General features: G+C 52.2%; 8 protein-coding genes across 8 annotated transcripts; 4 read left to right on the top strand and 4 right to left on the bottom strand.

The window, feature by feature from the left end:
- Positions 1–289: 289 nt before the first annotated feature.
- On the top strand, positions 290–2,198 carry Z519_00715 (uncharacterized protein; the record flags this gene model as incomplete). The annotated part of the gene is made up of 5 exons (XM_016758472.1): positions 290–337; positions 401–433; positions 494–626; positions 674–1,236; positions 1,290–2,198. 5 exons carry the CDS (start codon positions 290–292, stop codon positions 2,196–2,198), a joined length of 1,686 nt encoding a protein of 561 aa, XP_016625721.1.
- Positions 2,199–3,139: 941 nt separating this feature from the next.
- On the top strand, positions 3,140–5,548 carry Z519_00714 (uncharacterized protein; the record flags this gene model as incomplete). The annotated part of the gene is made up of 1 exon (XM_016758471.1): positions 3,140–5,548. One exon carries the CDS (start codon positions 3,140–3,142, stop codon positions 5,546–5,548), a length of 2,409 nt encoding a protein of 802 aa, XP_016625720.1.
- Positions 5,549–6,463: 915 nt separating this feature from the next.
- Z519_00713 (uncharacterized protein) lies at positions 6,464–6,917 on the bottom strand (the record flags this gene model as incomplete). Its single annotated transcript, XM_016758470.1, has 3 exons — positions 6,464–6,516; positions 6,575–6,807; positions 6,877–6,917. 3 exons carry the CDS (start codon positions 6,915–6,917, stop codon positions 6,464–6,466), a joined length of 327 nt encoding a protein of 108 aa, XP_016625719.1.
- Positions 6,918–7,247: 330 nt separating this feature from the next.
- On the top strand, positions 7,248–8,447 carry Z519_00712 (uncharacterized protein; the record flags this gene model as incomplete). Its single annotated transcript, XM_016758469.1, has 1 exon — positions 7,248–8,447. The coding sequence occupies one exon, from the start codon at positions 7,248–7,250 to the stop codon at positions 8,445–8,447; it is 1,200 nt and encodes a 399-aa protein (XP_016625718.1).
- A 1,299-nt stretch (positions 8,448–9,746) lies between these two features.
- On the bottom strand, positions 9,747–10,731 carry Z519_00711 (uncharacterized protein; the record flags this gene model as incomplete). The annotated part of the gene is made up of 3 exons (XM_016758468.1): positions 9,747–9,920; positions 9,975–10,073; positions 10,378–10,731. The coding sequence occupies 3 exons, from the start codon at positions 10,729–10,731 to the stop codon at positions 9,747–9,749; spliced, it is 627 nt and encodes a 208-aa protein (XP_016625717.1).
- Positions 10,732–14,352: 3,621 nt separating this feature from the next.
- On the bottom strand, positions 14,353–16,171 carry Z519_00710 (uncharacterized protein; the record flags this gene model as incomplete). Its single annotated transcript, XM_016758467.1, has 2 exons — positions 14,353–14,594; positions 14,659–16,171. 2 exons carry the CDS (start codon positions 16,169–16,171, stop codon positions 14,353–14,355), a joined length of 1,755 nt encoding a protein of 584 aa, XP_016625716.1.
- A 3,438-nt stretch (positions 16,172–19,609) lies between these two features.
- On the bottom strand, positions 19,610–21,444 carry Z519_00709 (uncharacterized protein; the record flags this gene model as incomplete). The annotated part of the gene is made up of 2 exons (XM_016758466.1): positions 19,610–21,133; positions 21,181–21,444. The coding sequence occupies 2 exons, from the start codon at positions 21,442–21,444 to the stop codon at positions 19,610–19,612; spliced, it is 1,788 nt and encodes a 595-aa protein (XP_016625715.1).
- Positions 21,445–22,212: 768 nt separating this feature from the next.
- Positions 22,213–27,485, top strand: Z519_00708 (uncharacterized protein; the record flags this gene model as incomplete). The annotated part of the gene is made up of 4 exons (XM_016758465.1): positions 22,213–24,763; positions 24,815–25,282; positions 26,155–26,261; positions 26,943–27,485. 4 exons carry the CDS (start codon positions 22,213–22,215, stop codon positions 27,483–27,485), a joined length of 3,669 nt encoding a protein of 1,222 aa, XP_016625714.1.
- Between the last annotated feature and the right edge of the window lie 326 nt (positions 27,486–27,811).

The raw sequence follows: 27,811 nt of genomic DNA, 5'->3' as shown, positions 1-27,811 counted from the left end.
GGGACCAATGACCAGTATTACCTACCAGTAACAAAGTAATTACGGAGTACTTGTTACAAGTATGCCAAAAACATTGGGCTATGTGCTTGGGTTAGGGCATGCCAAGCCCCTAACGTAAAACATCACCCCTGCGCCTCACACTGTTCAATGAGCGATAACTGGCGCAAGCCGGCCCGACTTTCGTCTACTTGGATCTCAACAACTACGTTGTCCTGGCCCCCCTTCTGTCTCGGAGCAACTTCGTCTCACTGCAAGCGGTTGATGGAGGAGAGAGACGCGGAGCTTTAAGATGCAGAACAGACAGTGTCTGTATCGACAGCGCGACCGCACATTCACGGTCAGTGCAGAGTACCGCCGTGAGAACAGCCTGCGCATAAGAGTTCTAGTTGACAATATCTAGGGATGTAGGAATTGCCGTCAACGGAAAGTAAAGGTAATCTAGACCCACCGTGGCCACCAGAACTGACTCCGAGGCTGACAACGTCCACAATAGTGTGACGAGAAACAGCCCCGATGCTCCACCTGTGTCCATAAGAGTCTTTTGTGTGACTACACAGCAACTCTTGTCTGGGTCAAGGACGATGGAAGTCACGACGTGTCGTTTTGGAGACGCTACAGGAGCTGTGGTTTGCTGATGTCTCGCGCGAATCGAGTGTGTGCTGACCTGCAATAGAGGAGACCTGGAAAGGCATTCCCGTTCTCGATTTAAAACTGGTGGACTGTCTGATATCGCAATGTGATCTGGACCAAGCTGTGAAATCTGAAGGTGTCTTCCACGTCTTCTCTCAAACTCCGGCGTATAACCCATTTACAGCCTTTCGAGTTGATGGCCCAGTTTCTGGAAATGCCTTGTTACCCCTCAGCCCTCTCAGGAGGCTCGACTATGACCCTCTGAGCTGGATGTCTCCCACTCGAGAAGAAAGGTTGCTCTTTGATCACTATGTCAAACACGTCGCCGTAATCATGATGCCATTTGAGCATCCCAGGAACCCATGGAAGTCCTTGTACCCCGCCGGGGCCATCGACCATACGTTGAAGACTCAAAAGCCCCTTTTCAATGCCCTTTTAGCCCAGGCCGCCTTTAATATGGCTCACCTAACTGTTTCCAGAAACAAGAGTATGGAAGTGGCATCGAAGTACTATGGCTCCTCCATAATGCAACTTCGAGAGATCTTAATGAACTCGGAGCTTTGCGCCAACACCTTGACGGTGGTATTGACCCTAATGATGGCTGAGGTAACGAAAGAGTCATTTCAAGGAATATCTTGTTGATCTAACTGGCCTGGTAGGTCTATAGCGGCCAATCTAGGAGCTGGAGACATCACCTCCAAGGGGCATGGGGTCTTTTCCGAAATTTCCGAGCTCAAATCCCGTGGATAGATTCTGAACTCGCCTGTGTATCGCTACAGAGCCTCTTCATTATCAGTCTGGTCGGAGATACGAGCCGTCTCGACGACGACCTCGTGGCTGACAAAGGGGAACTTGCCCAGAGCGAATCTGGTTACACAACATCTTTGCCTCACAATAACGGAATAATAGAAGCAGACACCGAATCATCAGCCACATTGCAAGACCAAGAGTCAGTCTCCATGATCACATCAACTCTTGATTTCGGCTTCACGATTGGTGCAACACAGGAGATCTTGGACTGTATATCCTGCATTAATGACATGAACCGGGTCAACAAATGGTCCGGACTAAATGTTAACAATTATCGAACTCTCCTTGGTCGTTTAGATGCTTGTCGGGCAAGCCTGGCGGACAAGTCATCAAGAGTTGGTGGTGTCTTGGACAAAGCTGCCTACTATCAACTTGGAGCCTTTGTCGCTGCCACTTATATTTACTTCTACAGGAGCTTCTTCGACCTGTCTCCAATGGAGTTGCACACTTATATTGTCGAGACTTTCAGCTATGTCAATTTCTTTATTTCTGGAAATTACGGCAACTTCTCTCTTTGGCCTGCCTTCATCGCTGCTGTCGAAGCATACTCGGACGAAACCATGTCCATGGCGAGAGAGTGGCTAGATACTGCCATGAGCTTTGGCCTTGGCAGTCGAGTCCTGGTGAGAAAGGTTATTGAAGAGACCTGGCGCAGAAGAGACATCATTTCGCGAGAAATAGGCATCGACAAGGGCCTTGTCGCGGTGGATTGGAGACGAGTGATAAAGGACTGGGACGTAGACGTCTTATTGGTCTAAACACGTCCAGGAAGATATATTTCAACCCAAGAGTGCTTTGTCATATCAAGGCAACCATCATGCGGCATTACATGGTTTGCTGAACTCTCTAGGATCTTCAGGACTTGGTTAACCCTCGCGCCAACAATCCAAGACCGAAGCCTCTACACATGCCGATCCTCCTCAAACGTCACCAGCCCAGGCTCTGATGGAAAGTAACCATATCATCAACCGTGGCCGGCCTTTGAATCTCTCATTGAGATTCACGTGAAACAAGGAAGTAAAATCGTCTCATTCAATCATCTAAGGGTGCGGTAGGGACGACCCGGGACTATTCTTGCATGAGGAGAGAGTCCGTAACAGACTATTGCGAGGGCTCTAGCCGTGGCGCGATTTAGGTGGCTAGTGTGACCATTGGAATCCCTTTGCTAATCTCAAAACCTCTGGTCTGATGTCGATATGAATCACCCGGTAGGCTTGTCTCGGAAGCAACACTTAGGCTCCAAAAACGGCCTTAATCCTACCATGTCTTATAAGGAAGAAAAGGAAAAGATTCCCGGTCTGCATCCCTATAGGTGCAGGCCTGTGCAAAGCCCCTCGACTAATTCTCCTGGGTGCAATTCTTCCCGTTCCCGAGTCGGCGAAACTTGCATCTCGATCCAAATCGGGAATAGTTTCAGGACTTCATACTTTTGTGCTTCATCGATAGCCACATCGAGGGCATCAAGGGTGATAGAAGTGTCCCTATCAAAAAGTCGCTGCCGCCGCTACCCCAAGTCTGGTTGGGTAGTGGTGCTTTCCGGGATAACATGCCTGAGTGAAGCAATGTGGTAAGTCACAGCTATCAAGCTTGTCGTCGTGACGAAGTACATATACCACCCTGAAGGCAGGATGGGACGGGCTCGGATTCAAGTTGACACACATCGCCCTCCTGCCTCGTTCATCATTGATTCTGACGAGAAATGTTGCAACCAACTGTGCTTTCGACACGTATCTCTCCAGCAATCCTTCAGTTGACTCTCAATCGACCTGCGTCACTAAACGCCATCAACGCTGGTTTGCTCGAGGAGCTTGTGACTTGCCTCAAGAATGCAAACAACGACCCAGACGTGCGCATCATCATCCTTCAAGGCTCGGGGTCGCGATCCTTCTGCGCGGGTGAAGATCTGAAGGAGTCTCTGGTCTCCGGGAGAGGGTCTTGCGAAGAACTTCAGACTGCGTTCGAGAAGCTCCAAGACATCACTCGATTGACGTCGAGCACAAACAAACTGATCGTCACCGCTGTCCAGGGCTATGCTGTTGGAGGAGGTGCAGAGATTGCCCTGGCCGCTGATTTTGTGATTGGAGGGCCCAATGCCAAATTCAAGTTTCCAGAGGTCACCATCGGGCATGCAGTCACTGGAGGGATCTCACTTCGGCTGTGCCAGATGGTCGGGCTACTTAAAGCCAAGGAATTGTTGCTTCGTGGACTACCCCTTGATGCTCAAGAAGCGCTTCGACTGGGACTTTTGACCGAGCTCGTCGAAGACCCAAAGGAGAGAGCGATTCAACTCGCATTAGAACTCGAGAAGCTACCAGCCAAAGCATCCAGTTGCTCGAAAACAGGCCTAGAGAAAGCGGTGTTTCCGAACATGGAGGAAGTCCTCCGTGACGAAGTGCAAGCCGCAAACTTTTGCTTCGCCCAGCCAGACGCACAGCAAGCCTTTCGAAATTTCCGAGAGAGGCGTCTTTCTGACCCGGAGGAGATGGCCTTGCGTGATGCGGCAGGGGGCGACGTGAACACGAGCCCAAAAGGAACACGTTCAATTCTTGATGGTGATAGCACGCTGCCGAAAGACCTTAACGCAGTCTTGCAGATCGCCCTTCAAGAGTTTCCGCAAAGGACATTCATTCGATTCGAAGGGCGAGATACTTCCTTCCAACAATTCACCAATTCAGTCGCCCAGCTCGCAGGTGGTCTGAGACATCTAGGTGTCGGTCCGGGTGACAGGCTCCTGGTCATGATGAGAAACAGCCTGGAGACAGTCCATACCTGGTTTGCCACTAACAGACTGGGAGCCACTTGGGTTCCAGTCAACGTGGAGCTAAAATCCATCACCCTCCAGCATGTCGTCTCTTCTGTTCGACCAAAGCTGGCCATTGTTGATGCCGAGTTTGTCTCACACATCGAGGGAACCAAAGTGTTCTCGGAGAGCCAGATCTATGTCAAGAACGGGGTCAATAGCGACGAGAACAGCCTGTCTGCTCTCTATCACCTTGGTCGAGTCGAGGATGCTGTGCCGGTACTACCGTCGACTCCCGCAGCATTCCTTTACACGAGTGGTACAACTGGCCCATCCAAGCCTTGCATCCTGTCTCATCAATATTTCATCCTGCAGGCGACGGCATTGATCGAAGGCTTTGGCCTTCGTCAGGACGATGTGCTTTACTGCCCATTCCCGTTGTTTCATGTCGACGCTACCGCCTTGACTACAGTTCCTGCCCTGCTCCTGGGCGCAACGGCTGCGTTCTCTGTCCGCTTCAGCGCGAGTCGCTTCTGGGACGAGATCCGAGTAAGCAAGGCCACCGTCTATGACTTCATGGGGGCCACTCTCGCGTTGGTCTACAAGCAGGAACCCAACCCTCAGGATCGGAATCACAATGTGCGATTAGCGTGGGGCGTGCCCATTCCTGACTTCGGCAAGGACTACGAGCAGAGATTCGGGCATCCGCTGCTGACACTGTACGGAAGCACTGAGGCCAGCTTGCCCATCATGCAGAAGGGAGCAACTCTGCCTGTCGGTTCCTGTGGACGCTTACGACCGGGCTTTTACCTTCGGATTGCCAACGACTTTGACGAGCCACTTCCGGCAAACACTCCCGGCCAGCTCTTGCTGCGGAGCGAAAAGCCGAACGCATTTTTCCAAGGCTACTACGGCAACGACGAAAGCACCCTCAGATCGTTCGCAAACCTATGGTTCCACACGGGCGACCTGGCAAAGGTGGACGAGCACGGCAACGTCTATTTCCTGGGCCGCATCAAGGACGTGATCCGCCGACGCGGCGAGAACGTCAACGCCGCCGAGGTCGAGGCGGAGTTCCTCAAGCACCCTGCCGTAGCCGCCGCAGCGGCCTTTGGCATCCCCTCGGCCCTAGGAGGCGCGGGAACAGAGGAAGACGTCAAGGTCACGGTTGAGCTGCGCGCTGCTGAGAAGGTGAGCGAGGCGGAGCTATGGCGCTGGGCGACGGCCAACATGGCGCGGTTCCAGGTCCCCAGCGTGATCCAGATTGTGCCAGTCATCAAGAAGACACCGACGGGGAAGGTAGAGAAGCAAGCGCTGACCGTGGAGGGAGGGCAAAGATTTGGGTTCGTGAGGGAGTCCAAGCTGTAATACATACCTACCTAGGCATTGTCTGTCCCGTAGTTAGGTTATGTAGGTAGTTATGATGAATCGGTGAAGATCAGCACTCAATGAGTGGACTCAATGCAAACTATATATACTCCGTATCTCGTCAGCTGTTCTTCCCATTGTCAACAAACAGACAGGGAGATCGGGGAGTTATGAAGGACGAAATAACATATTGGGAGTTCAACCCTCGGCGCTCTTCGAAGAAACAATAGAGCAGGGGACATCTGCAGAGGCTTCCTGCTCAATAGTCTCCTTGGCAGATAGGGCCTTTCGTGCACGACGAATATAATATAGGGAGGAACAATCGAGGAGAGTGACGCATGGAAGAGTAAGAGTCAAGACTCGTAGTAGTTTAATGCTGTTTATACAGAGCAGTACTCCCCCATTTCCCTATTGAGACGTGACTCGGGGCTGTGAGTATTGGGAGGGTTCCTGCGCCCGCTAGGAACCCTAGGTCATGTCAATGCTCGAGGTATCCCCCTCCGCCCCAGAAACGCTTCGTGTTTTCTCAAAATTCTGTTGCCATAACTCCGAAGACTCCTCCATCCCCGTTCCGGTCAAACGGGCTCCAATGTCACAGGTCGGCTTGGTAAATAATCTCTCTTTGGGCTGCTGTGCGAGATAGGACCTTTGTTTGGTTCTTTTCACGTCGCCGGGCTTTGGATCGCAATGATACAGATTGTATCTCGTTGACTCGGAGATTGCGAAGCTGCTCAATGCCTGAGCTTGCGAATTTCGGGCTTGAACTGATGGTAGGAGGTTATCTGGGCTCTCCCCATGCCAACATTCATTTCTGCTGGCTGTGAAAAGGAGCTACAAAGGCAAGGAATGTTTCCTGAGACCGGGCGAAGCGGGCGTGGCGTATATTGACTATGACAAGTGTCGAATTGACCCCCTCTAGAATCCAGGCGGGTTGAGTCTCTGACTGACTCTTGTCCATTTCGGCAGCTCTGAAAACATTCGTCAGCAATGGGTACGAGGAGATGTGAAGCTCGTCAGGAGACATACTGTGAATACCCTTTCTGTATTTCTTTTCCTTACGATCAAAAATTGTGTATTTGTCCTTTGGCAGCATCTCTTCCTCTCGGGGCATCTCCCGGTACCATCTCTCGACTGCCTTCGCCGTCATTCCGCCATTGTTTTGCAGTGCAGTGCTGACCGTGTCGACGACCTTGTCGACCATTTTTAACCGCTTTCGTTGGCGTGCTTTCTGCATTGAAGAGAGGCGCCAGGGGATTTTCCTGCAAACAAGAAAGATTCAATTAGCATTAGCGGACAGCTTAACAGTTCCAGACCTGTGAAAGACGCACCATAGAAGGCCTCCTGCCAGGGAAGAAGTCGGTCTGAACATGATGGCCGGAGCCCAGGGGGAAAAAAAAGTGAGCTGGTTGAGCTGCTCCGGACTGATGTAGTCAAAGGTTGAGTTTTGGGTGTTGCGAGAGGTATAGCAGGAGAAATCGGAGGAAATGTTGCCGCGTCTCACTCCGCAGCTTCAGAAAAAAACCCGCCGAACTGCGAACTGCGCGGCAGCCAACAACTCCGGCACGACGCCTCCAGCAGTCATGGATTGATGCGAATAGAAAGACATCTACGGGGCGGCTTGACTTCCCTCTCGTCCTCCTCCTTCAGCAAGACTCCATGGACTTCTTCGTCTCCGGTCTCCTCCCGCTCTATAGCACCAATGCCCTTCCGCCGCGATGACCCCAACCTCTACCAAAACCTCGAGGCGCCGAGCTTCTTCTGGCGCGGTGCCTCATACCAGACCATCCTCGCCGTCGCCACCCTGTCGCGTCTGTTCCTCTACACGCTCAACAAAACCGAAGTCCATGGCCTACCTCGTTTTCTCGACCTCTTGAAATCGCGCGTCGACTACAGAACGCGTCGCCGCGGCCTGTTGACCGTCTCGAACCACATCTCGGTCCTCGACGAGCCCTTGATATGGGGCGTCCTCCCCATCTCCTTCGCCGCCTTCCATGGCTACATGAACCACCGCTGGAGCTTGGGTAGTCATGACATCTGCTTCAAAAATGCCTTTACCTCTCACTTCTTCACACTGGGACAGGTTCTCCCCATTCACCGCGGCGCACACTCCCCTTTCGGTGGACCCTATCAGGCTACCATGACCGAAGCTGTCCGCCTCCTGTCCAAGATCTCGGCAAAAAGCCAATCGCTCTGTCCGCTAAGCAACCCGCGCTTTCACAAGGATTGGAAACCTCCTCAGTGGCCCTGGGATTGCGTGGATCCGTTCTCCGACGTCTCTCCTCCGCCCTCCTACCCGTCTCAGCCCTCCGATGTGAGATGGTACCTCGCCCCATCCCGCTACGCAAGCAACTCTTACAGCTGGGTACATATCTTCCCCGAGGGGATGATCCATCAAGCCACTGACAAGACAATGCGCTATTTTAAATGGGGTGTGGCGCGACTCATTCTCGAGCCGCCAGAGTGTCCCGACGTGGTGCCCATGTTCATTGAAGGGACCGATCAGGTCATGCACGAAAGCCGATCATTTCCACGCTTCGTGCCCCGGATCGGAAAGAGAATCTCTCTGACGATCGGGCGGGAATTGGATGTCGAGGCCGTCTTTGGCGACTTGCGCAAGCGCTGGAGAGATCTGGCGGACCGGCATGCCCGTGAAGCCGGACTGCCTGGATGGGACGAGATGATCCTGGGCCTTGTGCCGGAGAACTTGGCGAATCACCCTGAGGCCGTGGAATTGAGAATGGAGTGTGCAAAACGTGTCCGTGACGCGGTTCTCGAGGTCAGAAGGTCAAGGGGTTGGCCGGATGAAGACCCAAAGAATGGAGTGGTTGAGACCTGGGCGAGAGAGGGACCGAAGCGTGAAGGGCTGATGGAGGATGGCACTTGGGTCAAAGATACCTAGAGGTAGAGATGGCGCCTTAGAGGCCTCTGTGGTATTTGTGGGTGCATGGCTGCCTGGGTCGTACATTCGATTGGCGGGAGAAGCGTCGACATGGCCGTTTTCAATGCATACATTCTGTCCCTCCTTCCAATCTTCGACAACGGAGGCTTTCCACCCCATAGACCGTCGAATGCAGACAGACAGCTTCAGGGCGCACCCACTCGATCTTGACTGCATGAATGAAACCCCCCCTTCAGAAGAGGCTCCTCGAATCTTCTCGTCTATCTACATTTGCAGTACATTATCTCGAATCCTGTTAAACCCAACAGTACTAGGCAATCCTGCAAAAGTACGCCGTGGGTCGAACAAACATGGTGTACCCAAGGCTGTAACTCGATGAAGGCATCCTTGTTCTCGCTCAACTTTGCCGAGCCCTGCTGCTAGCGCTGATGACCGAATCCAACATGCTCCGCCCAATTGAACCACCCAGCCTTGGCCTCACTTTCCCCCCTCTACTTCCGGTTCCATTTGCTGATGCCTGGGATGTAGACTTGGTAGTTCGTCTTATTCGCCCTCCACCTCCACATACTCAGTGTGAGTGCTCAAACTCGCATCCACTCAAGGTCGGTGGCACAAGTCTCCTCAGAGGGGAATGCCTCCTCAGAAGATGTGGTCGATGCGGGAAACCATTCTCGGACTCGGTCATTCTTTTCCTCGAGGTGGCGTCGTCCAACGTCGCCAAAAGAAGTTGTCACATACCCCTTCGTGTTCTTCAAGGTTGTCGCCCCGAAGAGCTCTTTTTCTCTGGTCTTCGCGCTGTCGTCCTGCTCCACTCGTGGAGAATACTTAGTTCCACCCCTGTCTACTTCGATCTTAAACAACTCCTCAGATTCAGGTGATGTTTTTGTTTCATTTCGAGCTTTGAGCTCGGCGCATCTGCGTTGTGGAGGATTGCAGTCGAGAGGGCCTCGTGTGGTCTGGAGATTCCTTCCTTGCATGACCTGTGGAGGCCCAACGTTTTCACTGACGAAGTGTGATTGTGTGCGGGAACACTGTTGTTTTCGACAACGCTGGTAGGCAAGCCGGTAGCTTGCTGGCTCTCACTGGCACATGCTTCACCATCCACATTTCGTTGAGGAATGCCAGGAGTCCTTCTCGCAACAACCAGGGGAACAGCTTCAGCTTCCAACTTCCCTCTTTCGGAACTTATAACGCACCTCTGGGAGCCTCGCCCAACCGAGACCATTCAAGGGAAAGCGATTCGAGCCCACCCTAGATACCATTTCCCATCGACAACCACCAAACATTCCTCCAACGCGCTCATAGATTCTCCGCATAAGAATCACCTCCAAGAAGGTAAATGATGCTCCTGAGACGGCGGATCTCCGCTTCGGCTGCCTCAGCGTGTTCCTGTCTTCGCTGACGAAACTTTCCCGGCTCAGGATCGTGGGACTCTCCGTCGTCTGACAGTCTCCTTCTGTTTCGTTTTCGTCCCTAGACTACTGTTGAGTATTTCAAACAGCCCGGTGGGATCACGGGGGCGCTTACAGGATTCAGTAGAGTTAAGGGATCTGGCCTTTCGCCGTCAATGCTGTTGGCAAATAGCTGCGTAGGCGGAGGCCGGCCAGCTGTCGCAACAGCCTCATGCTGGTCTCCGTCAATCCCTGGCAGCCGCACTGGTAAAGCGTAGGTGTTTTCAATATCTCGCTTAATTATGTCGAACGGCAGCATGTATATCCAGGGCAATCCTCCCTCACAACGAGAACTACACCACAAGGTTGATCCGCATGGACCACCCATACTTCTGAGCATCCTGGCGGAATAGGTTGATCTGCCGTCACCAGATGTAGATCAAATACTTGTGTGCCGACCCTGTGAATGACCGGTCCAGACCTGAGAGTGCCAGCTATGTCCCCATCTGGCACAGCAATGACAACGGGTACATTCTCACCGGCGACATGGGTGTAGAAGTCGGTGATAACGTTCGCTCCGATTTCATTGCGACATAAAAAGCCTTGATCGATGCTTCCGTTTCATTGGGAATTTCGAATGCAGCCCAATCAGCAGCAGGACTGTCATACGTCGGAACGAAAGTCATTGCTGTCGCATAACAGGCATGACCCAACAGAACGGGAAACCTGCGTGACTGGGACGAAGCCTGGAAAAAGCGACCTTGGTTCTCGGAGCTCCTGGGAGGCGATTTGCCAGAGATCCACACATCTTCATCTGAAGCGTCGAAGACCACTTCTCTTATGGCTCGGGGTCTACAGAGTCTTCGTATCTGTCGCTGCCATTTGAGTTCCATGGGATATAAAATGGACCATCGTCTTCACTAGCGGTGTCGTCCTCGTCCTCGTCTTCGTCCTCATCTGAGCTTCCACCCTGATTGGACTCTTGGCCAAATCAGGGTTATTATGCGGAAATGGATGCGACGCAGTCAGCCCGAATAATCTGTCCCTATGAGGATTGTGCCTCCAAAGACACACGATTACACTTGCCACCTTCTCTGCATGAGCTCAATCTTTGAGCCGCAAAATGAGGGTCCAGGTAAACGGCAACGGAGACAGATACGCAAATCATCGCTGGGCCAGGCTTGTATGTCAGCCCCCCGGCGCGTTTGCTAGAGTTGACCAGTACCCAAAGATCGCACCTCAGCTTTTACAAGATGCATTGCACTTGTTCGGATACGAGACGTTTTTTGATCAGCTTCCTCGTCTTTGGACTGGATGTTGTGATGAAAATGCAGCTCTTCCTTTTTGGCACCAGCTTATGTGAGTTGTAAGAGGTAGTCGTGAGGCTGCCGCGAGCCTCGCCGATGCTGGAAGCATAGGTCCATCTCCTGATCCAGCTGCATTCGCAGGCTTTCATCTGATTCGCTCCAAAAGTCCGGGTGATCGAAGCTATCCCATCGTACGTATATCTATTCGATGACGACGAGTACAAGATCTTTGGGGAACGAACTTAAATCTTTGGGCGGTGCGACAGGCGCCTCTGGGATTGCTCAAACTCCTGAAACGGGGGGACCTGATCGGCTTTAGCAAGGGGACGATTTGGGAAGAGTGATATCACCCTCTTCGCAAAAATGTCCCGTAATCGCGAGTTTTTCTATTTTCCCCGGAATCCTCTTTCTTCCCTCAGCAAGATGCACTGAACCATTGACGAATAGCGAACAAATTGTCGTAGTTTTGAGCATTCCCAGGGCTGTCCGCTCGGCTAACTGAAAGTGGTGTTTCTTGTTCGGCATCGTGAGATTTCATGAGCGAGTGTTGAGCCGGTTGATTTGCTTTTACATTGTGAATTTCTACGTGAGGTGTTGGCCCGCCAGTTAAGCGGTTGTCCAGACAAGAGGTGGTGTCAAAAGGACATCGCTTTTGGCCTAAGGAAACCCCGTCCGGCGCCGGGGCGCTCGCAAAGAGAAGTAGGGTCTGAGCCACTGTCATTGCATTGAGAGCATATGCATTTAATAAGAACGAGTCAAAATGAGTTCTCAGTCTGCGCACACGCCACAAAAACCGCTCATCCAGGCAACGCTGAAAAGAGAAACGTGTAACTTGCATCAAGGCTAAGCTTAGGAAAGAGAAGAGGTTAATGAGATCAACGAGGCCGCTGCTGATAGATGGCCGAGCCCAGTGTTGCACTGCTGACTCTCAGGCGCCATGGTTGCCAGCACTGCCTTCTAGGCTGAAAGTGTTGGGTGTATCAATCAGCTGCATACCCGGTACCGTGGAAGAGCCTGCCGATTTGCCGGGAACAAACGCCAAAGGAGCCTTCATGTCTCAGCCACTAACCCAGTACACAGCTGGCGAGGCTGGCTTAGAACGGGCTCATTAGTGGAAGACTGCGGCGACCGTGTTGAAGGCTGTGAAGATTAGACGAGCAACGAGGCAGAAAACCATGTTGTTTGGTGCGTGTGGGTGACATGGAGGCTGCGACCCACCACGGCTGGGCAATGGCGTCCTTTCTGCCCTCTCCTAGCCAGCCTTACGGCTAGACAACATATATTCATGCCTCAAGTCATGCTGCGACCGCAAGTGTCTTGCTAATGATCGCGACCAATTCTCTACCTCACTACCCCGATGTCTCATGCTTCTCATCTTCTCGATGCACCTAGCCCAAGCGACAAGGCTGACATCGTGCGAGCATGCTTTGGCGTCGACATGGGTAAGAACCACATCCAAACGGCGGAATATGAGGAGTTCTCCGTCTACCTGGCAGAGCAGACGACTTGGCTTCAAAAATTGCATGGACCAGGAGGCAAACAGGCTTGGTTTCTCCCTCTTAAGACCCAGCAGGAGCTTCTCAAGGTCATAACAATCCTGCAACAGCACGGGGGCTCCATCAGACGAACCCAGATCTGAGACCATCAAATGCGAATTCAATTGGGACTTGATACAGATTCGTCCTGAGGTCCTGAACCCCATAACTGATGCCACGCAACGTCTTTGGCTATTGGTTAATTTTCTAGATCCAAAACATCGTGGTATAACTGGAGGCCAGAGCTGCGTCGAGTGGGATGATGAGACCACGTTGAGTGGGACAATAAACGGCTTGTTCGTCAAATCCGAGACAAAATTGACGCTGAGCCAGCGCCGCCTACACCCTCACTCCACAGCCCCGAACATGGTCAGGATCTGTCGAATAAGATCGAATGGACCTCGAGTTTGGAGAACCAAATTCGCCTAGATCGAGAGTGTAGGAGGCTTTGGGTATTTGACCGCAAATGTCTCCTTTTATTAAAAGCAAAATCTGCCTGTGCATCCAAGTAAGTTGCGAAGCACTGCTTTTGTATTCACACCCTCATGGATGGAGAACCTTGCTTCAATCAGGGCAAAGCCACCCAAATGAGATCCACCCAATCCCGTTTCCTAGGGACTTCTACGAGGAGACCAGCAGAACCGTCGATCTCCTATTCCCTTCTTGGGATAGCAAAACGCAGCGACTCTTAAACGGTAGCGGGGAAAGCTTGCACACTCATTGTGCAAAACCGAGGTCCTTGGACTTGAGGAACTATCCCTTCTGGACGGATGGACTACTGGAACTCAACGAGGATGTCTTTCTGGCACCCGCAGAAGGACGGGCGCAACTTTGGCTAGACAGGCGCGATCTTCATAAGTTCTGAACTTTCCGGATCGCGCTGGCAATCTTCATGTTGACGATAGTGTCTACCGTGACTTCGATAGTCCAGACCTGGGTGACGATCAGGTCGATGAACGAGAGTTAAACAAATGTTTGTTGGACTCAACGATTATGATTATGGTCACACTATATGTATATCAAACAGGCTGTACGCAAAGGCCCGTCGGGGTCAGTATGAGACAGGCTATATGTGTATTTACAGTAATGTATCTTATATAACATGGTGCCTTGCAGTCCGAGAAAACCGAAACTTCTCGGGCGGTACTACTCTACGCAGTGCGGTTCGCAAGTATACAAGTACATCTACTACATACCACGTAAGGAGAAAAGGGAAGCTGGGCAAGGCCACTTGTCCCAAGGCCCTAGTGGGAGAAATTCTTAGGCTTCCGGCTACCCACATACACAGAGAGAGAGAGAGAGTGTGTGTGTGTGTGTGTGTGTGCGTGTGCGTGTGCGTGTGCGTGTGTGTGTGTATTATGAAGCCTCTGCTGATGTATCCTATCACGTTATCATAGCATCAGGCATAGGTGGATGGCCAACCAGCATAGTGTCAGATACTAGGAGGAAATTGAACTTGTGGATTATCTGACTGAGGGTGAGCTTGACTAACTATATACCTGGACCTGGAGGCCATACACGACGAGGTTGGGCATGTCCCGTGATGTCCTGACATTTCGAAGGGACGCCGTAGATAGGAAAATGTGACATACGAGATGAGCAAAGGACCTTGAAAAACATTCCAACACAAACGCCTTCACCAAACACCCTTAAGTGAACCAGGTCGGCTTACTCAAAGGCCTCCTTGACGATCTCCATCTCCCGTTACAATGCCCGGCATGTGGGCGACAAGCTCATCCTCGGATCCCAATAGGTCCTCGTCTATTACAACTCCCCCTGAATCCATAGCCCGGTCCTGTTCCCGTTCTCGGGCCAAGGTTTCAAGCAACCTTGCGTGCTCTTCCTTTGACGGGTTTCTGTACGAAATGTACCGACCCGGTAGGGGGTTCTTCTCGCTGGAGATCTTCATGCCGCCTGCGAAGCCCCAAGTCAACAACTTAGCTCTATTAAACACACACACCATTTGCTTCCCACTTACCTTCCTCTTTGATTTGATAGTCAATTCGAACCACATTCATTAGCTTGTCCCCAACGAATCGCTTATTCATGCGGAGCATGTATCCGTATTTTTCATTCGACGGCGAGGACCCGATTCTCGTCCATTCGTTAGGCCTTCGCATATAGTCTATGAGCTTGACCTCAAATGTTGTATCGGGGTGTGAAACTTCACTGAATACAATCTTCAAGCCATCCTCCCCTTCCTCAAACGGCTTCAAGCTCTCGGAACAATCCAATTCCAGAATTTTTGTTTCCTGGTCCCAAGCATAGCTGGGTACAACACTGTGGATCTGCAACTCAATCGGGCAGTACTCAACATAGAAGCCTCCAAGGCGATAGTCCATATAGGATCGGTAGCTGAAGTTGTCAAATTTGTTTGGGACTATAATCCACTGTGACTGTGCATGCGGATTCTCCGTTGCGAACGGATTGTAGTCGGGATTTAGAATGCGGAAGACCTCATCCGCATCAACACGTGCGTACTCATTCGGGCCGATTTTCCGCAGACGAACGCAATGAAACCCTCGGCCAGCGTCGACCACAATTCCGAAGAACTCAGGTTCCCGGCTGCCAGGTACTTCAGTCAACGGCAAATCAATCTCGAGGCCACTTTGAGTCACTTCAAAACGGCCGTATTTTGCTCCCAGATCGTAGTCATGGAATGAGGCAAACTCTGATGGAGCACGTGCAAAGAGGTTACGGAAAGAGGTGTGGGATTTTTCTATTGCTGTCCAGAGAAATATGCTTCTGTCATTGTTGTTCTTGATGATTTCGTGTTGCAAGCGGAGGAATGCCCGTTCGCCTTCGCCGTACAACAGTGGCATGTTGATGTCAAAGAGTCCGAGCAAGCAATAGGCCTGATCTTCTACTCGAGTAGTTGTTCGTTTGGCTGCCCAGTTCATGCGTTCGGCCACTAGAGTTCTTCCGAAGTCACCTCCAAGTAAAATTGTTGAGGGGATATCCGTTCTTCGTGCAATTGCCTGGCACAATTCTCGCTTCGTTCCAATGCGTCTCCAATCCGTGGTGTAGAAGACTGTATTTCGAGGCGCAATCAGTTCTTGGAGTGTCCACCCTCTGCTAAACCATCTAGCACTTGTGAATGTCTCTGTCCAAGCATCGTCATTCTGCCCATCGTCAGTCCATCCTGCTGGAGGTTGCTCTGTGACGTCTGCTAAATAGACATAACAAACTTCGGCTTTTTTGTAAAGCATGAACATAGAGTTGATGGTCTCGGAAAGTTCAGCGCTTGAAGATTTGTCTATGTTGCAGGTGTCCACCCAGATATAGTCCAGCCCATCGTCGAGTGCCTGTTGTGCTGTGAACTTGACTTTGGCGAATTCGGGACGCTGATGAGCAAGTTGAGGCGACGACTTAAGGTCAGAGAAGACTACCTCTTTGTCGGTCCAGGTATGAGAAAGGATGGCATACTTTGGAACTGTCCGTGGATCATCGATTTCCAGGAACTGAAGTGTTCGTGCATTCAAAAGTCGCATTGTGAATGGCTTGTGCTGATCTTGAAGAAGAGAATGTGAATCAAAAAAAATTGCCAAACCACTCTCCCCAGGCCTGTAACTGTTGGGCTGAACCTGGGCCTGAATTGTGAGAGACGGCCGACTAACGCCAACCTGTTCAGATAATGCTTGGAACTGAGGTCTGACTAGACACAGTTGACGCCATCTCAGCACTCCTGATTCTGGCCGCTGATGCAACAAATAGGGCGAGTACTGGGGTAGAAACGCTGGCACTCATGTAAGGAGTGCGGCTATGGGGGGTGGAAGCCCCCTCTGCCCACCCCCTCTTCGCCCAATATAGTCTAGAGAAGGCAGACAAGGCTAGAATAGGGGTTCCTTGGCAGGGGCGAGTACAATACCTAGTACCGGGGAAGACGCCACGAAACCTGGTCCGGCCAAGTCGATTCCATGGCAGACATCCTTCCTAGATATTAGTGAGGCTGAAAAGGATTTTGGCGATGGAAAAGTCGAGAACCAATCGCTAATCTTTTATATGTCGCTGCTGGTCGTCAGAGCCTAAAACCGATCGCTTGCATCCCGGACCAGATGAATCCAGCATGACATGCGTCGAGCTTGCAGCTTTCTCCATGGCACTAGTGGTTTCGCACAATTTCTCGTCATCCAGGGTTTCGAGGCCATGATACAGGGGTGCAAAAGCCGATGATTTCCATAGCGGCAGTCGATTTCGCCTGGTGTAGATTGAGGTCACAAGGAGAAAAATGAATCCCATAACAGTCAAACCTAGAGGTAGTAGTAGCCAAATCCAGCGTACGTCGATAAACGTCTTCTCGGTGAAGATGGTCCCGAGAGCGGGCTGAGGTAGGATGTGTAAGATGCGTTCGTATTGAGGTACGTGAGAGCACCATCGATGTTAGGTATGAATCCGCTCAGGTCAGCGTGTAACTGGAGCAGAATGTCGTCGAGAATGAAGTTACCAGCCTCAAAGGAATATAGCATCTATGCGTGCGCGTTTCCCATGTGGCGTTGAAGGCGCCGTGGAGCAGATACAGAATGTCCTAGTTCCATTCCGATTGCACGGGACGAGACGAGAGATCGTGTTTGTCGAACCGAGCAGAGGTGTTTCCCGTAAGAACCTCGTCTTTGACTTTCGTGGAGTCTATCGTCTTCGGTTGCCAACAGAGAGAGCCTGGTTCCTGTTCGTTTGGAGATATTGAACGATGGTTTTCTTTAAGTGTTTTGGTTACAATATGCCCGTTGACAAGCGACACATGATATTTCCTACCACAGAGACTCAGAATGCACATTGCAGCCTGCGACACGATCCCTGGCGGAGATGTCTCGTTATCTATTGTTGAAACCAGCGACGCAGCATAAACCTAGAGCAAGGAAAGGATTGGTTTCTCCAAGGAACTCTCTTGAGCTATAGAAGTATCTAGCGATGGCGTCTAAATCGGTGTGGTTGTCAGCACCGATAGTAGCCATATAGGAGTATAGTTCAGAGCCAGAAAGATTTCGCCCCCCACATTACGTCTCGGAACATCCGAAGTCGTTATCGACACCGGCCTCGAAGGTCGCCTGCAGAGCATTGACTTTGGGAAAGGAGAAATCGCACGATTGATGCACGATTTCGCCCTGCTCAGCAAATTTTTGTGCAGTAAAGTTGCAAAATTGAGAGCGGAATTGGCTCTGCTCGCATTTCGAACCCCAGCCGACTGGCCAGAATGGTTTCCAGGTTCAATTTTCCTCTAGGACAGGACGGCATGGGTGGAGGAAAGGAACCACCGTAGATTCCGGTAACCGTGAATCCTCTTAGAGACTGGGAGAAGCTGAAATAGTGAAGGCCGAGCACTTGTTCTATTGTTGCATCCGGAGAAGTTACATCCATCTGTTCCACAGGGAAGCTGACAATTTGTGGAATGAAGGGCTCGTAGATCGATCCAAGAATGATAATGATCGCTCTTAAAGCAGAGATGTGCCATGGTATGATCAAGGACCAAGATGAGTGATCTGAGAAGACCACGACTTTCCTCGTCCACTTCCTGGAGATTTTCAAGCCGTCTCTGGCGCTCTGGGCCGCATTAGAGCCAGCACCATTTGCACTGGCTCATCGTGCTCGTAACAGTAAATATTGGGATGATTTCGACCAAGCAAGAAAAACTGAGCGCGACAGCTGAAAACTGGAGCCTCCAGGCGTCAGTCAGGCGTCCTCTTCCAGAAGAGAGCCTACGCCTCGAAATATTCGCCCATGCGCAAAATCTTAACGTCGTCATAGGTGTAGGACTGATTGGAGGGGCCTGGATAGGCTACCAATCCGAATCCTGTTCGCTTACAGCGATTGTTGAAGTTGTCTTGTGCACTCGATGCAGTACGAACGAGCTCGAAGTACATATGCTGTTAACATCATCCCTTGGTATATCGGGTTCAGTTAGTTCCATGGCAATGTCAATATCTGAACTGGCAGAGAGATTAAGGAGGACATTGGCATCCGAAAGGCTAGGTCGAACTTGGTGTTTAACGTTGCCGTTACGCTCCAGGTGTAGCATGGGCTAGTTGTTATCTGCCTTTCGTGAGGCTCTCAAGTGGCACAGTTGGCCCCGACCTTGCAGGGAACCCGCCCTTTGCACACACATGTGGCCCTTTCCTGCCCTTTCCTCGGTGGAAACTAGCGTCTCCAAGCAGCTACTGATGGGTCAGGAAGCTATCGAAAGGTGGCTGGTAGGCTGATTGAAGCTACAACCACTGCAGAAGGTCAAGGCCTCAATGGGCTTTGTCAAGGCAGGTCAAGTGGTTAATAACGTTAGCATGGTTTGCCTGACTTACAGGACAGACACACAAACAGGCCACACCCATCACTTTGGCCATCAGGTTGTCGCCTCGATGTCGAGACTTCAAGGCCTCGAGGGTGCGTTGGTGAAGGCAGATGGGCAAACTGCTATGTGTACCTCCTGCTGGCAGCAGAAATGAGAGATGAGGGAGAAGTGGATTTAAGCTTCGAATCCGCCAAAGGCCTGAGTCGCAGGGTCCGAAGGATTCGAGCCCCTGGGGGGCTGGTGAGGCTCCATTCACTCGCCCAAGTACGATCCGACGAATGTTTCCATGGAGCAGTTGAAAGTCGAGCAACCTCCTTTGAAGACAGAGACGTGTCTTCAATCTAGACCTAAAACACTATCTGCAGTGTACTGAGTACTGGGGTGTCCATCCACGGCTGCGCAACACCAGCCGAGCCCTGCACGCGCCTGCGCTTTCATGCTCGTAACCTTTGCCATAAAAGCCCTGTATCCAAAACGCTTCTCTCGCCAACCTCGGCCCCCTTCAAACCCGCTAAAAATACAAGTCTCGCCAGCCCAATCCGTCCGGGTCCCAGGTGGTATCAGAGGTTTCCAAAAGCACAAACAAAAGACCATCCAGAATTGCAGAATGCTTGGGCCCACGCCTAAATCGTCCAAAAATCCAGTCAACTCAGGCCGATGTAGAAACTTGCTGAGAGGCTGTGGAGGCGGCAGGATCATCGCCTGGGCTTGTCTCTGCCCACGATCCCCACAGTCCTCGCTTCGCTCTGATACGCACAGGTAATCCTATTGCTTTGTCGCCTTGCTCGACCTTGATTGCGTCTTTGGTGGCCAACACCAGGACCTCGAAGAACATCTTGGTGGCATCTTCTTTCCTTGTTCGACCTTCTGGTACCAGAGTTTGTAGAAGCACGGATTTCTTGGTCGGCGAGGATGGATGGACACTCCCAGCATCGCCAAGTCGCTCGCGCAGGAGATGGACTGCATGCTGCGTGCCAACTGAGATAGGACCACTGTCTGCAGGATGAATAAGTGGCATGGTTGTATCGTCAAAGGTGTTATCACCACCACACATACTTCCATCATCTTCGTCCCGGACTATATCATCCAAGGCTGTGCCTCCCGCACTCATGGGTTGTGGGACCTCTTCCAGGGTGATGTCGCGATAAGCATCGGCGAGCTCGACGCCCTCGTCCTCCATGTCACCACGCGGGCCTTCCAGTCGTGGGGACTTTTCACTGTGCTCATCCTCGCTCAATCCAGCGATCCCGCTGTCTCGTTTCCGCTTGAGTTGGCCGGATTTCGTGACAATTTCGAACGACAACAGACCCTGGAGTTCCGGCGCCCAATTCTTTGACCGTCCGTCATTCATTGCGTTCAAGACAAAGTCGCCATTCTTCTGCATGTTAATGAGTGTCAGTAGAAGAGGGTCCCGAGGAAGAAGTGACGGAGGGCGCAAGATTTTCGATCGGTCCTCTGCTGGCGCTTTGAACTGCGAATGGGGGAGAATGGTTTCAACATCGGGGGCGATGGGTTTTTGCTTCCTACTCCTTTGGCGCTGCTGGACGGCCACTTCTTCGATCTCTTCCTCCCGTTGATCCTGGAACGTCTGATCGAGTTCGCGAAGCACCTCGGGATCAGCTTCTGACAATGGAGATTCCGAATCTCGTCCACGAGCCGCCGCTTCTTGTAGATGCACAGTTTCATCACCTCCAAACACCGGCCCTTCATCACCGGCGGGAGCGGAGATTGGTGAATGTGGTTGATCCGGCATGGGTATGTCTTCGCCAAAATCCAGGTTGAGCCCGGCGTCGTCGTCAAAAAGAAGACCCTCCTCATCACCAGTGCGATTCGGAGTTTGTGCATTTCGTCCAACATTCATGCTGACAGTGGTATCATTCATGTCTATACCGTCGTCTTCTCCAAAGTCGAGATTCAGATCGTCGTCATTGAAAAAAGCTCCTTCATTCGGAGCGACCATCGAGTCTGTGCTACCCTGCTGGGGATTGAGAGAGCTGGTCCAATCTTCCTCGAGCTGTTGGCTTTGACCTGTTGTGGTGGTCGGCTGTTGGGTCATGGTGAATGTCAAGTCCATGTTGAACAAATCATCGACGGTGAGTATTTCAGGCAGATCCAGATCGGCGGCGGTTGTCGCATGAGCAGGCAAATCATGATTTTTAGTCAATTTGGATGTCTAGTCATTGTTAGCATCGCATCAACACCGGAAGCAACGCGGCGTACCCTTCTAAGGTTAGTCAGGGCTACCTTGCTATCATCCTCCAGGTATACCACTTTTCTCCCATAGATCCGCGCCAGGCCCAGCATGAGCTGGCTACTTAGACGCAGAGCCATCGGGGCATGTCCTTGGTCAACAATTGCGCCCACGCTGCTCTGAATATCTGATTGTAGGATTTGCGATTTTGAGAGCTTGCGCTCGACATTGGAGGCGAGCCAGACGCGAGCCAAAGGCCCGGTCTTGGCCAGGAGTTGTTCTGAATAAAACATTTGAGGGCGAGAGAGAAGTCGAGATTTGCGTGACTGTTCACAGGGACATGTGGACAAGTGAGGAGAAAGGAGGGTAAGTTGCAGGAGAGTGCGAAGAACGATCGACGCGCCGAGGGAGACACGATGTTGACTTGAAGCGGCGCGGCGGCGCGACGGTGAAGAGGGAGATTTCTTTTGGAGGGAATCAGCCTGGGAGGAGGTTGCGCTCTGGGGGGGACGAAGAACGCGAGTAAGTGATGAGGGAATTCTCGACAAAAGGGAGATTGGAGGTTGGTGCGACCTTGGGGGAATGCCAATGATCGGTAGAAGAAGAGGCAGCAGGAGGGGAGTGCAAGGAGTGGCTGGGTGCAAGTTGCGGTAGCGAAAGCGCGACGGCACAACCTGGGCAACATGAGCTTGCCAAGGCCTGCACTAATTAGTGGTACTAGTAGCACTAGCCTTGTCGTGTCTCGGCTGACCTTCCCCTTCAAGGTCTTGACGAAGCGTCACTGCAATTTGCAAGATTTCGAGAACTGGAAGGTCAGAGAGGATCCATCTGGCCCTATCTTACTGCGACCCCCATTTCTTTTGGACCGACCCATTGCGCGCTTCAAGGCTTCCTCGTACAACAATACTCACCCTCTTTATATCCTCAGTGTCGATATCTGTTTAGACTCACATTCACCTTTGTCAGTGCCTGCGTTGCATCCTGACCTTCCACTCGACTCTCTTTCTCACGGTACTATTTGTGGAGGATGGAGCGACAATCAGTATAGCTACCATGCAATCATGTCAACGTTACTGCCGGTCTTCAATGCAGAATCGCAAGGAAACAGGCCACGGAGTCCAGCCCGCTACGCTTCCACCTCCTCCTCGATAACGTCCTCCTATTCCCTCCTCAGCCCCCAACAAACGGCCGAGCGTTTGAAGACTTCCGTCTCTCAGGGCTTGCTACGGACCGAAGCACATGCGCGATTGGCAAAGGATGGGCCCAATGAACTGCCCCATGAAGAGGAGGAGCCGTTATGGCTGAGGTTTCTCAAGCAGTTCAAGGAGACCCTGATCCTTCTGCTCCTGGCATCGGCTGCCATCTCACTCTTCATCGGTAACAAGGATGATGCTGTCAGTATTGCTCTTGCGGTCACCATCGTTGTCACCGTCGCTTTTGTGCAGGAGTACCGGTCGGAGAAGTCCCTGGAGGCCCTGCATCGCCTGGTCCCCCATTATGCCCACGTTAGACGATCGGCTCCTAGGTCGACCACGTACACGACTAGGAATCAAGCTGCTGAAAGCGAAGCTATTGAGATGGAGCCGTTGGCAAACGGCGCTGCGCTTCCGCCTGAGGAAAAGTCGTCTACCACAATCCCTGCGTCTCAGCTCGTCGTGGGAGACCTGGTTATCTTTGCCACCGGCGACCGCATCCCTGCCGACATCAGAATCACTCATGCTGCCGAGCTGACAATCGACGAATCCAATCTGACCGGTGAAAATGAGCCCGTGGAAAAGTTCCCTACCGCTCTGGACCCGACAGTTCGGAGGTCAGAGCATCATGGCACACCCGAACCATACAATGCAGCTGGCACAGTGGGCGCCGACGTGCGCCTCAATGAGCAGCACAATATTGCGTTCATGGGAACACTGGTGCGGTCTGGTCACGGGGAAGGCATTGTCATCGCCACCGGAGGAAAGACTGAGTTCGGGACGATTTCGTTGTCACTTCAGGAAATCGAGGCACCTCGGACACCTCTGCAGCAATCGATGGATTTGTTGGGAAAGCAACTCAGCTACATGTCCTTTGTCGTCATCGGAGTCATTATAATCATTGGTCTTGTTCAAGGCAAGAAACTGTTAGATCTGTTCACCATCGGAGTATCTTTGGCCGTTGCCGCAATTCCTGAAGGCTTGCCCATCATTGTCACAGTCACTCTTGCACTTGGAGTGTTGCGAATGGCCAAACGTGGAGCGATCGTTCGGAAGCTGCCGAGCGTCGAGACACTAGGTTCGGTAAACGTGGTCTGCAGCGACAAGACGGGGACATTGACTCTCAACCACATGACCGTGACCAAATTGTGGCATTTCGACGTAGGCAAGCCATTCCCTGTCAACCCCACAGCAGTACTTACATCCGCGACTAAAGCCATTCTCCGAATTGGCAATATCGCAAACAACGGTCGACTTTCTCAGAATGCATCCGGGACCCCTGCTACTGCTGCCTCAGCTGCGGTGCTGTCCTCTACTAGAGATAGATCATCCACAGTCACCAAGAGTCGATGGCTGGGCCAACCCACTGACATAGCCATGCTCGATCTGTTGGATGCGCACGGTGAAGACGATATTCGTGAAAAGATTGGGCCGCGAACGAGCGAAACACCATTTAGTTCCGAGAGAAAGTGGATGGGCGTCGTCATTGGCAGCGCTCTGGGCGAGATGACCAACGGCTATGGGCTGGGTTCCGAGACGGCTTACATCAAAGGCTCCCTGGAACAAATTTTGATCAGGTCGGACACGTATTTGACCAAGGATGGTCAAGAAGTCGTGCTCGACGAGAGTCGTCGAAAAGAAGCTCATGCGGCGGCGCAAGCAATGGCTGAGGAGGGACTCAGGGTGATTGGATTTGCGAGTGGCGTCCTCAGGAACAAGACACGGCAGAACAGCAGGAGTTCCACGCCATCGGGAAATAAGAAGCCTGTCGAGTCAGAAACGGATGTCTTTACCAGCCTATGTTTTGCTGGGCTGGTTGGGATGAATGATCCTCCACGAAAACATGTGAACAGATCCATCCGACGGTTGATGAATGGAGGAGTCAAGGTCATTATGATCACTGGCGATGCAGAGACCACTGCGGTGGCGATCGCGAAGAACCTCGGGATGCCAGTGAACCCTGCAAGTTCAGCTTCGAGGTCCGTGCTCCGAGGCGATGAGCTTGATCGCTTGTCAGAGCAAGAATTGTCGGAAGCTATTGGCAAGACAAATATCTTTGCTCGGACTAGCCCAGAACACAAGATGAAGATTATTCGAGCTCTCCAAGCTCGGGGCGACGTCGTTGCCATGACCGGAGATGGGGTCAACGATGCACCAGCGCTCAAAAAGGCCGATATTGGAGTTGCCATGGGAAGGCTAGGAACAGATGTGGCCAAGGAGGCGGCCGATATGATCCTGACTGACGACGACTTCTCCACCATTCTCCGAGCCATTGAACAGGGAAAGGGTATCTTCTTCAATATTCAGAACTTTATCACTTTCCAGTTGAGCACGAGCGTCGCGGCGCTAAGTTTGGTCCTTCTCAGTACCATGTTTGGTTTCAAGAATCCGCTCAATGCCATGCAGATTCTTTGGATCAGTAAGTCCCCTGCCACAAATACTTCCCGGGTTACCGACTAATTTGTCTCAGATATACTCATGGATGGGCCTCCTGCTCAATCACTTGGGGTTGAACCCGTCGATCCCCTGGTGATGATGCAGCCACCGCGACCTCGAAACGCGAACGTACTGACCAAACGGCTCATCCGCCGCGTCCTGACATCCGCCTCTCTCATCATGATGGGCACTCTTTTCATCTATCTCCGAGAGATGGTGGACATTGACGATCCGTCGGTCGACCCGTCGGTGGTCAACTCGACGCCTCTCCGCACGCGAGTGGTAACCAAACGCGACACCACCATGACCTTCACGACGTTTGTGCTTTTTGACATGTTCAATGCGCTGACTTGCCGCTCGGAATCCAAGTCGGTGCTGTTTGGCGAAATCAAGCTCTTTGGAAACAAAATGTTCAACTATGCGGTCGCGGGCAGTCTCGCGGGCCAACTCTGTGTCATATACTTGCCATTTTTGCAACGGGTGTTTCAGACCGAGGCGCTGGGTCTGTGGGACCTGATCTCCCTGGTGTGCATCAGCAGCACCGTGTTTTGGGTTGACGAATTGAGGAAATGGGCCGAAAGAAAGAGGAGTACTGGACGCCTGCCGAGTGTTGGGTATTCGGCTAATGTATAGAGCTTGGGGGCGATGTGTGGTGGCCCGGTTCGTATAGTCGAGGTGATGTATAGATTAGAAGAAGCCGTGAATGAACGATGAATACTACCCAGTACTTAACTTGGCTCATCCCTGATTGCCCTCAATACTCTCGTATCGATCGCGACCAACTGGCCGATTTCGGCTTCGAATTTATGTGCATGACTCAGGCGGACAAGGCTGACCGAAGGCGCTGGATCCGATTGGCCGGCTGCATCCAAGACTTCATCTTCCGCTCCGCAATTGATGACTATTCCATCAATCCATTGTCGTTCTCGGAATTCCACCAGTTTCGGCGAAGCTGCTTTGGTCTTTGAGTCCCTGCATTCTGCGATCACAGCCTACGTTTCTAAGGTGTTGATTAGATCCGCGACAGGCCGTGAATTAGACAAGACTGCCGATAGGAAGCACCGCGATTGAGAGAGGAAAGAAAGAAAAACCCTTAGACGAGATCCGATATCGACGACGGCGCTGACTACGACCACGATTGCGACGACGACAACGGAAGCAACAAGACCACCAACAAGAACACGACGCACATAGAACGTCTACGCACATATCAGCTCGCCAGTCAACCAACCCCGTCCGTCCGATTGCACCCGACCTCGTCTTATCTCTCTTCTATCCATCCATCTACCTAGTTCGGCCCCAGAGCGCTATCCTCGGCTCGATTCAGACCAGGTTCCCGCCGCAGGAGAGGAAATACCGAAGATATGCGACCAGACGGTCCACGCGACCCATACGCCGGGCCCGAAGCGGGGCCTGAGGCGCCGTTTCCTATCAAGTTGTGCGGGCCGGTGATCAAGGGGTTTGGGAGGGGCAGTAGAGAGGTGAGCGAGCAGTGTGCCATCTTTTTCACCGTTTGCTTTCGTTTCGTTGAATGTCGTTCTCTTTTTGCTCTTTGGCCTTCGATCGGCCTTGCAAACAAGAAAAATAAGGAAAGATCTTGTATTGGCCGACGCTGGCCTTTTGGTGCGTTGGTATCTTGCCATTTGTCTACGGTGCTAGTGAGATCTTCTTCCGGTCCAGAGTGGGAGGGAGGAGAGAAGAAGAATTGCGTTTCGGATCGAGCGAGCGAGGAAACAAACAAGCTGCCTACGTCAAGAATGTCGATTCCTTCCGGGGTACCATGCGAATGGACTTATTAGAGCTGGCCACGAGCGTCTCTGGCGTCCCCGGACCACGAATACGGGGAAGGTCCTCCGCTGCATTCTCCGAGCAACCTTTCCGTCAAGCAGCCTCGAGACGAAAAGACGAGGCTACCACAAGAAGGCGGTCCAGCACCGAGGTCCGGGCCCTGGGGCTTTATCTCGGCGCAATTCCACCCCGTCCCCTTTTTTCCTCTTCCGCGGGCTCCTCTTCTCCCCTCCTCTCCCCTCCAGTGTGCTTTCTCTAGTCCTCAATCTCTACTCAATATCCCCCCAGCACAAGAGAGAACCCAAGAATTCAAAGAGAAGAACCGAAGAAAAGAAAAACACTAACCACATCTGCTCCCCTCGGGTCAAATCCAGCTCGGCATTCCCACGGCCAATATCCCCACCGAAGGCCTCTCGACCACCCACCCAGACTTGCCGAGCGGAATCTACTACGGCTTCGTGGGCCTATCGCTCAAGAGCTGTCCCTCTGCCACTGGCGCTAGCACCTCAGATTCCACGACGCCACCCCCTTCCTCAACACCCGCAGCATCAACAGCGGTAGAGCCCATAGTCTCGATCCACCCCGCTGTCCTCTCCATCGGGTACAACCCATTCTACAAAAACACCGTGCGCAGCGTGGAAATCCACATCCTACACGACTTCCCGCGCGACTTCTACGGCGCCGCCCTCAACCTGCTGGTGCTGGGCTACATCCGGCCCGAGTACGACTACGTCAGCGTCGACGCGCTTGTCGAGGATATCAGGATCGACTGCGCCGTCGCCGCGCGCAGCCTGGACCGGGAAACATACCAGCGCTTCCGCCGCGACGAGTGGGAGGCCTGGTTGACGGATTTCTCGTGGATGGACAATGTCGATACGCACAAGCTGGAGATGGAGGTGCTGAGCAAGAAGGAGTAAACTTACGACATCCACGACTGAAGGAAGGCGTGAAGGGGAAGGGGCGTAGATATAGGTAGAATGGGTACCGTCAATTGGTGGGGGGACGATCGTATAGACATCGAAGCCTGGTTCGGGGAAGGGGGGGCCCTTGGTCTACTTTCGCACTCAAATAGAGAGTAGTTCTGCCTCAGCAATTTTTTGAATTCATAGACAATGCCAGGCTTCCCAGGCCAGGAAACTGAGTCTTGTGCAACGGTCCCGCTACGGTCCCCGTTTCAAGTTTCCTGACCCCCCCAAAAGGATCATAGTTATATAACGTACTCACGAAGTTGCCGGGTATCCAC

Source organism: Cladophialophora bantiana (genome assembly GCF_000835475.1).
Source record: "Cladophialophora bantiana CBS 173.52 unplaced genomic scaffold supercont1.1, whole genome shotgun sequence".
NCBI classification, from domain to species: Eukaryota; Fungi; Ascomycota; class Eurotiomycetes; order Chaetothyriales; family Herpotrichiellaceae; genus Cladophialophora; species Cladophialophora bantiana.
Note: the sequence above shows the minus strand (reverse complement) of the source record. Positions and strands in the feature narration are given on the sequence as shown.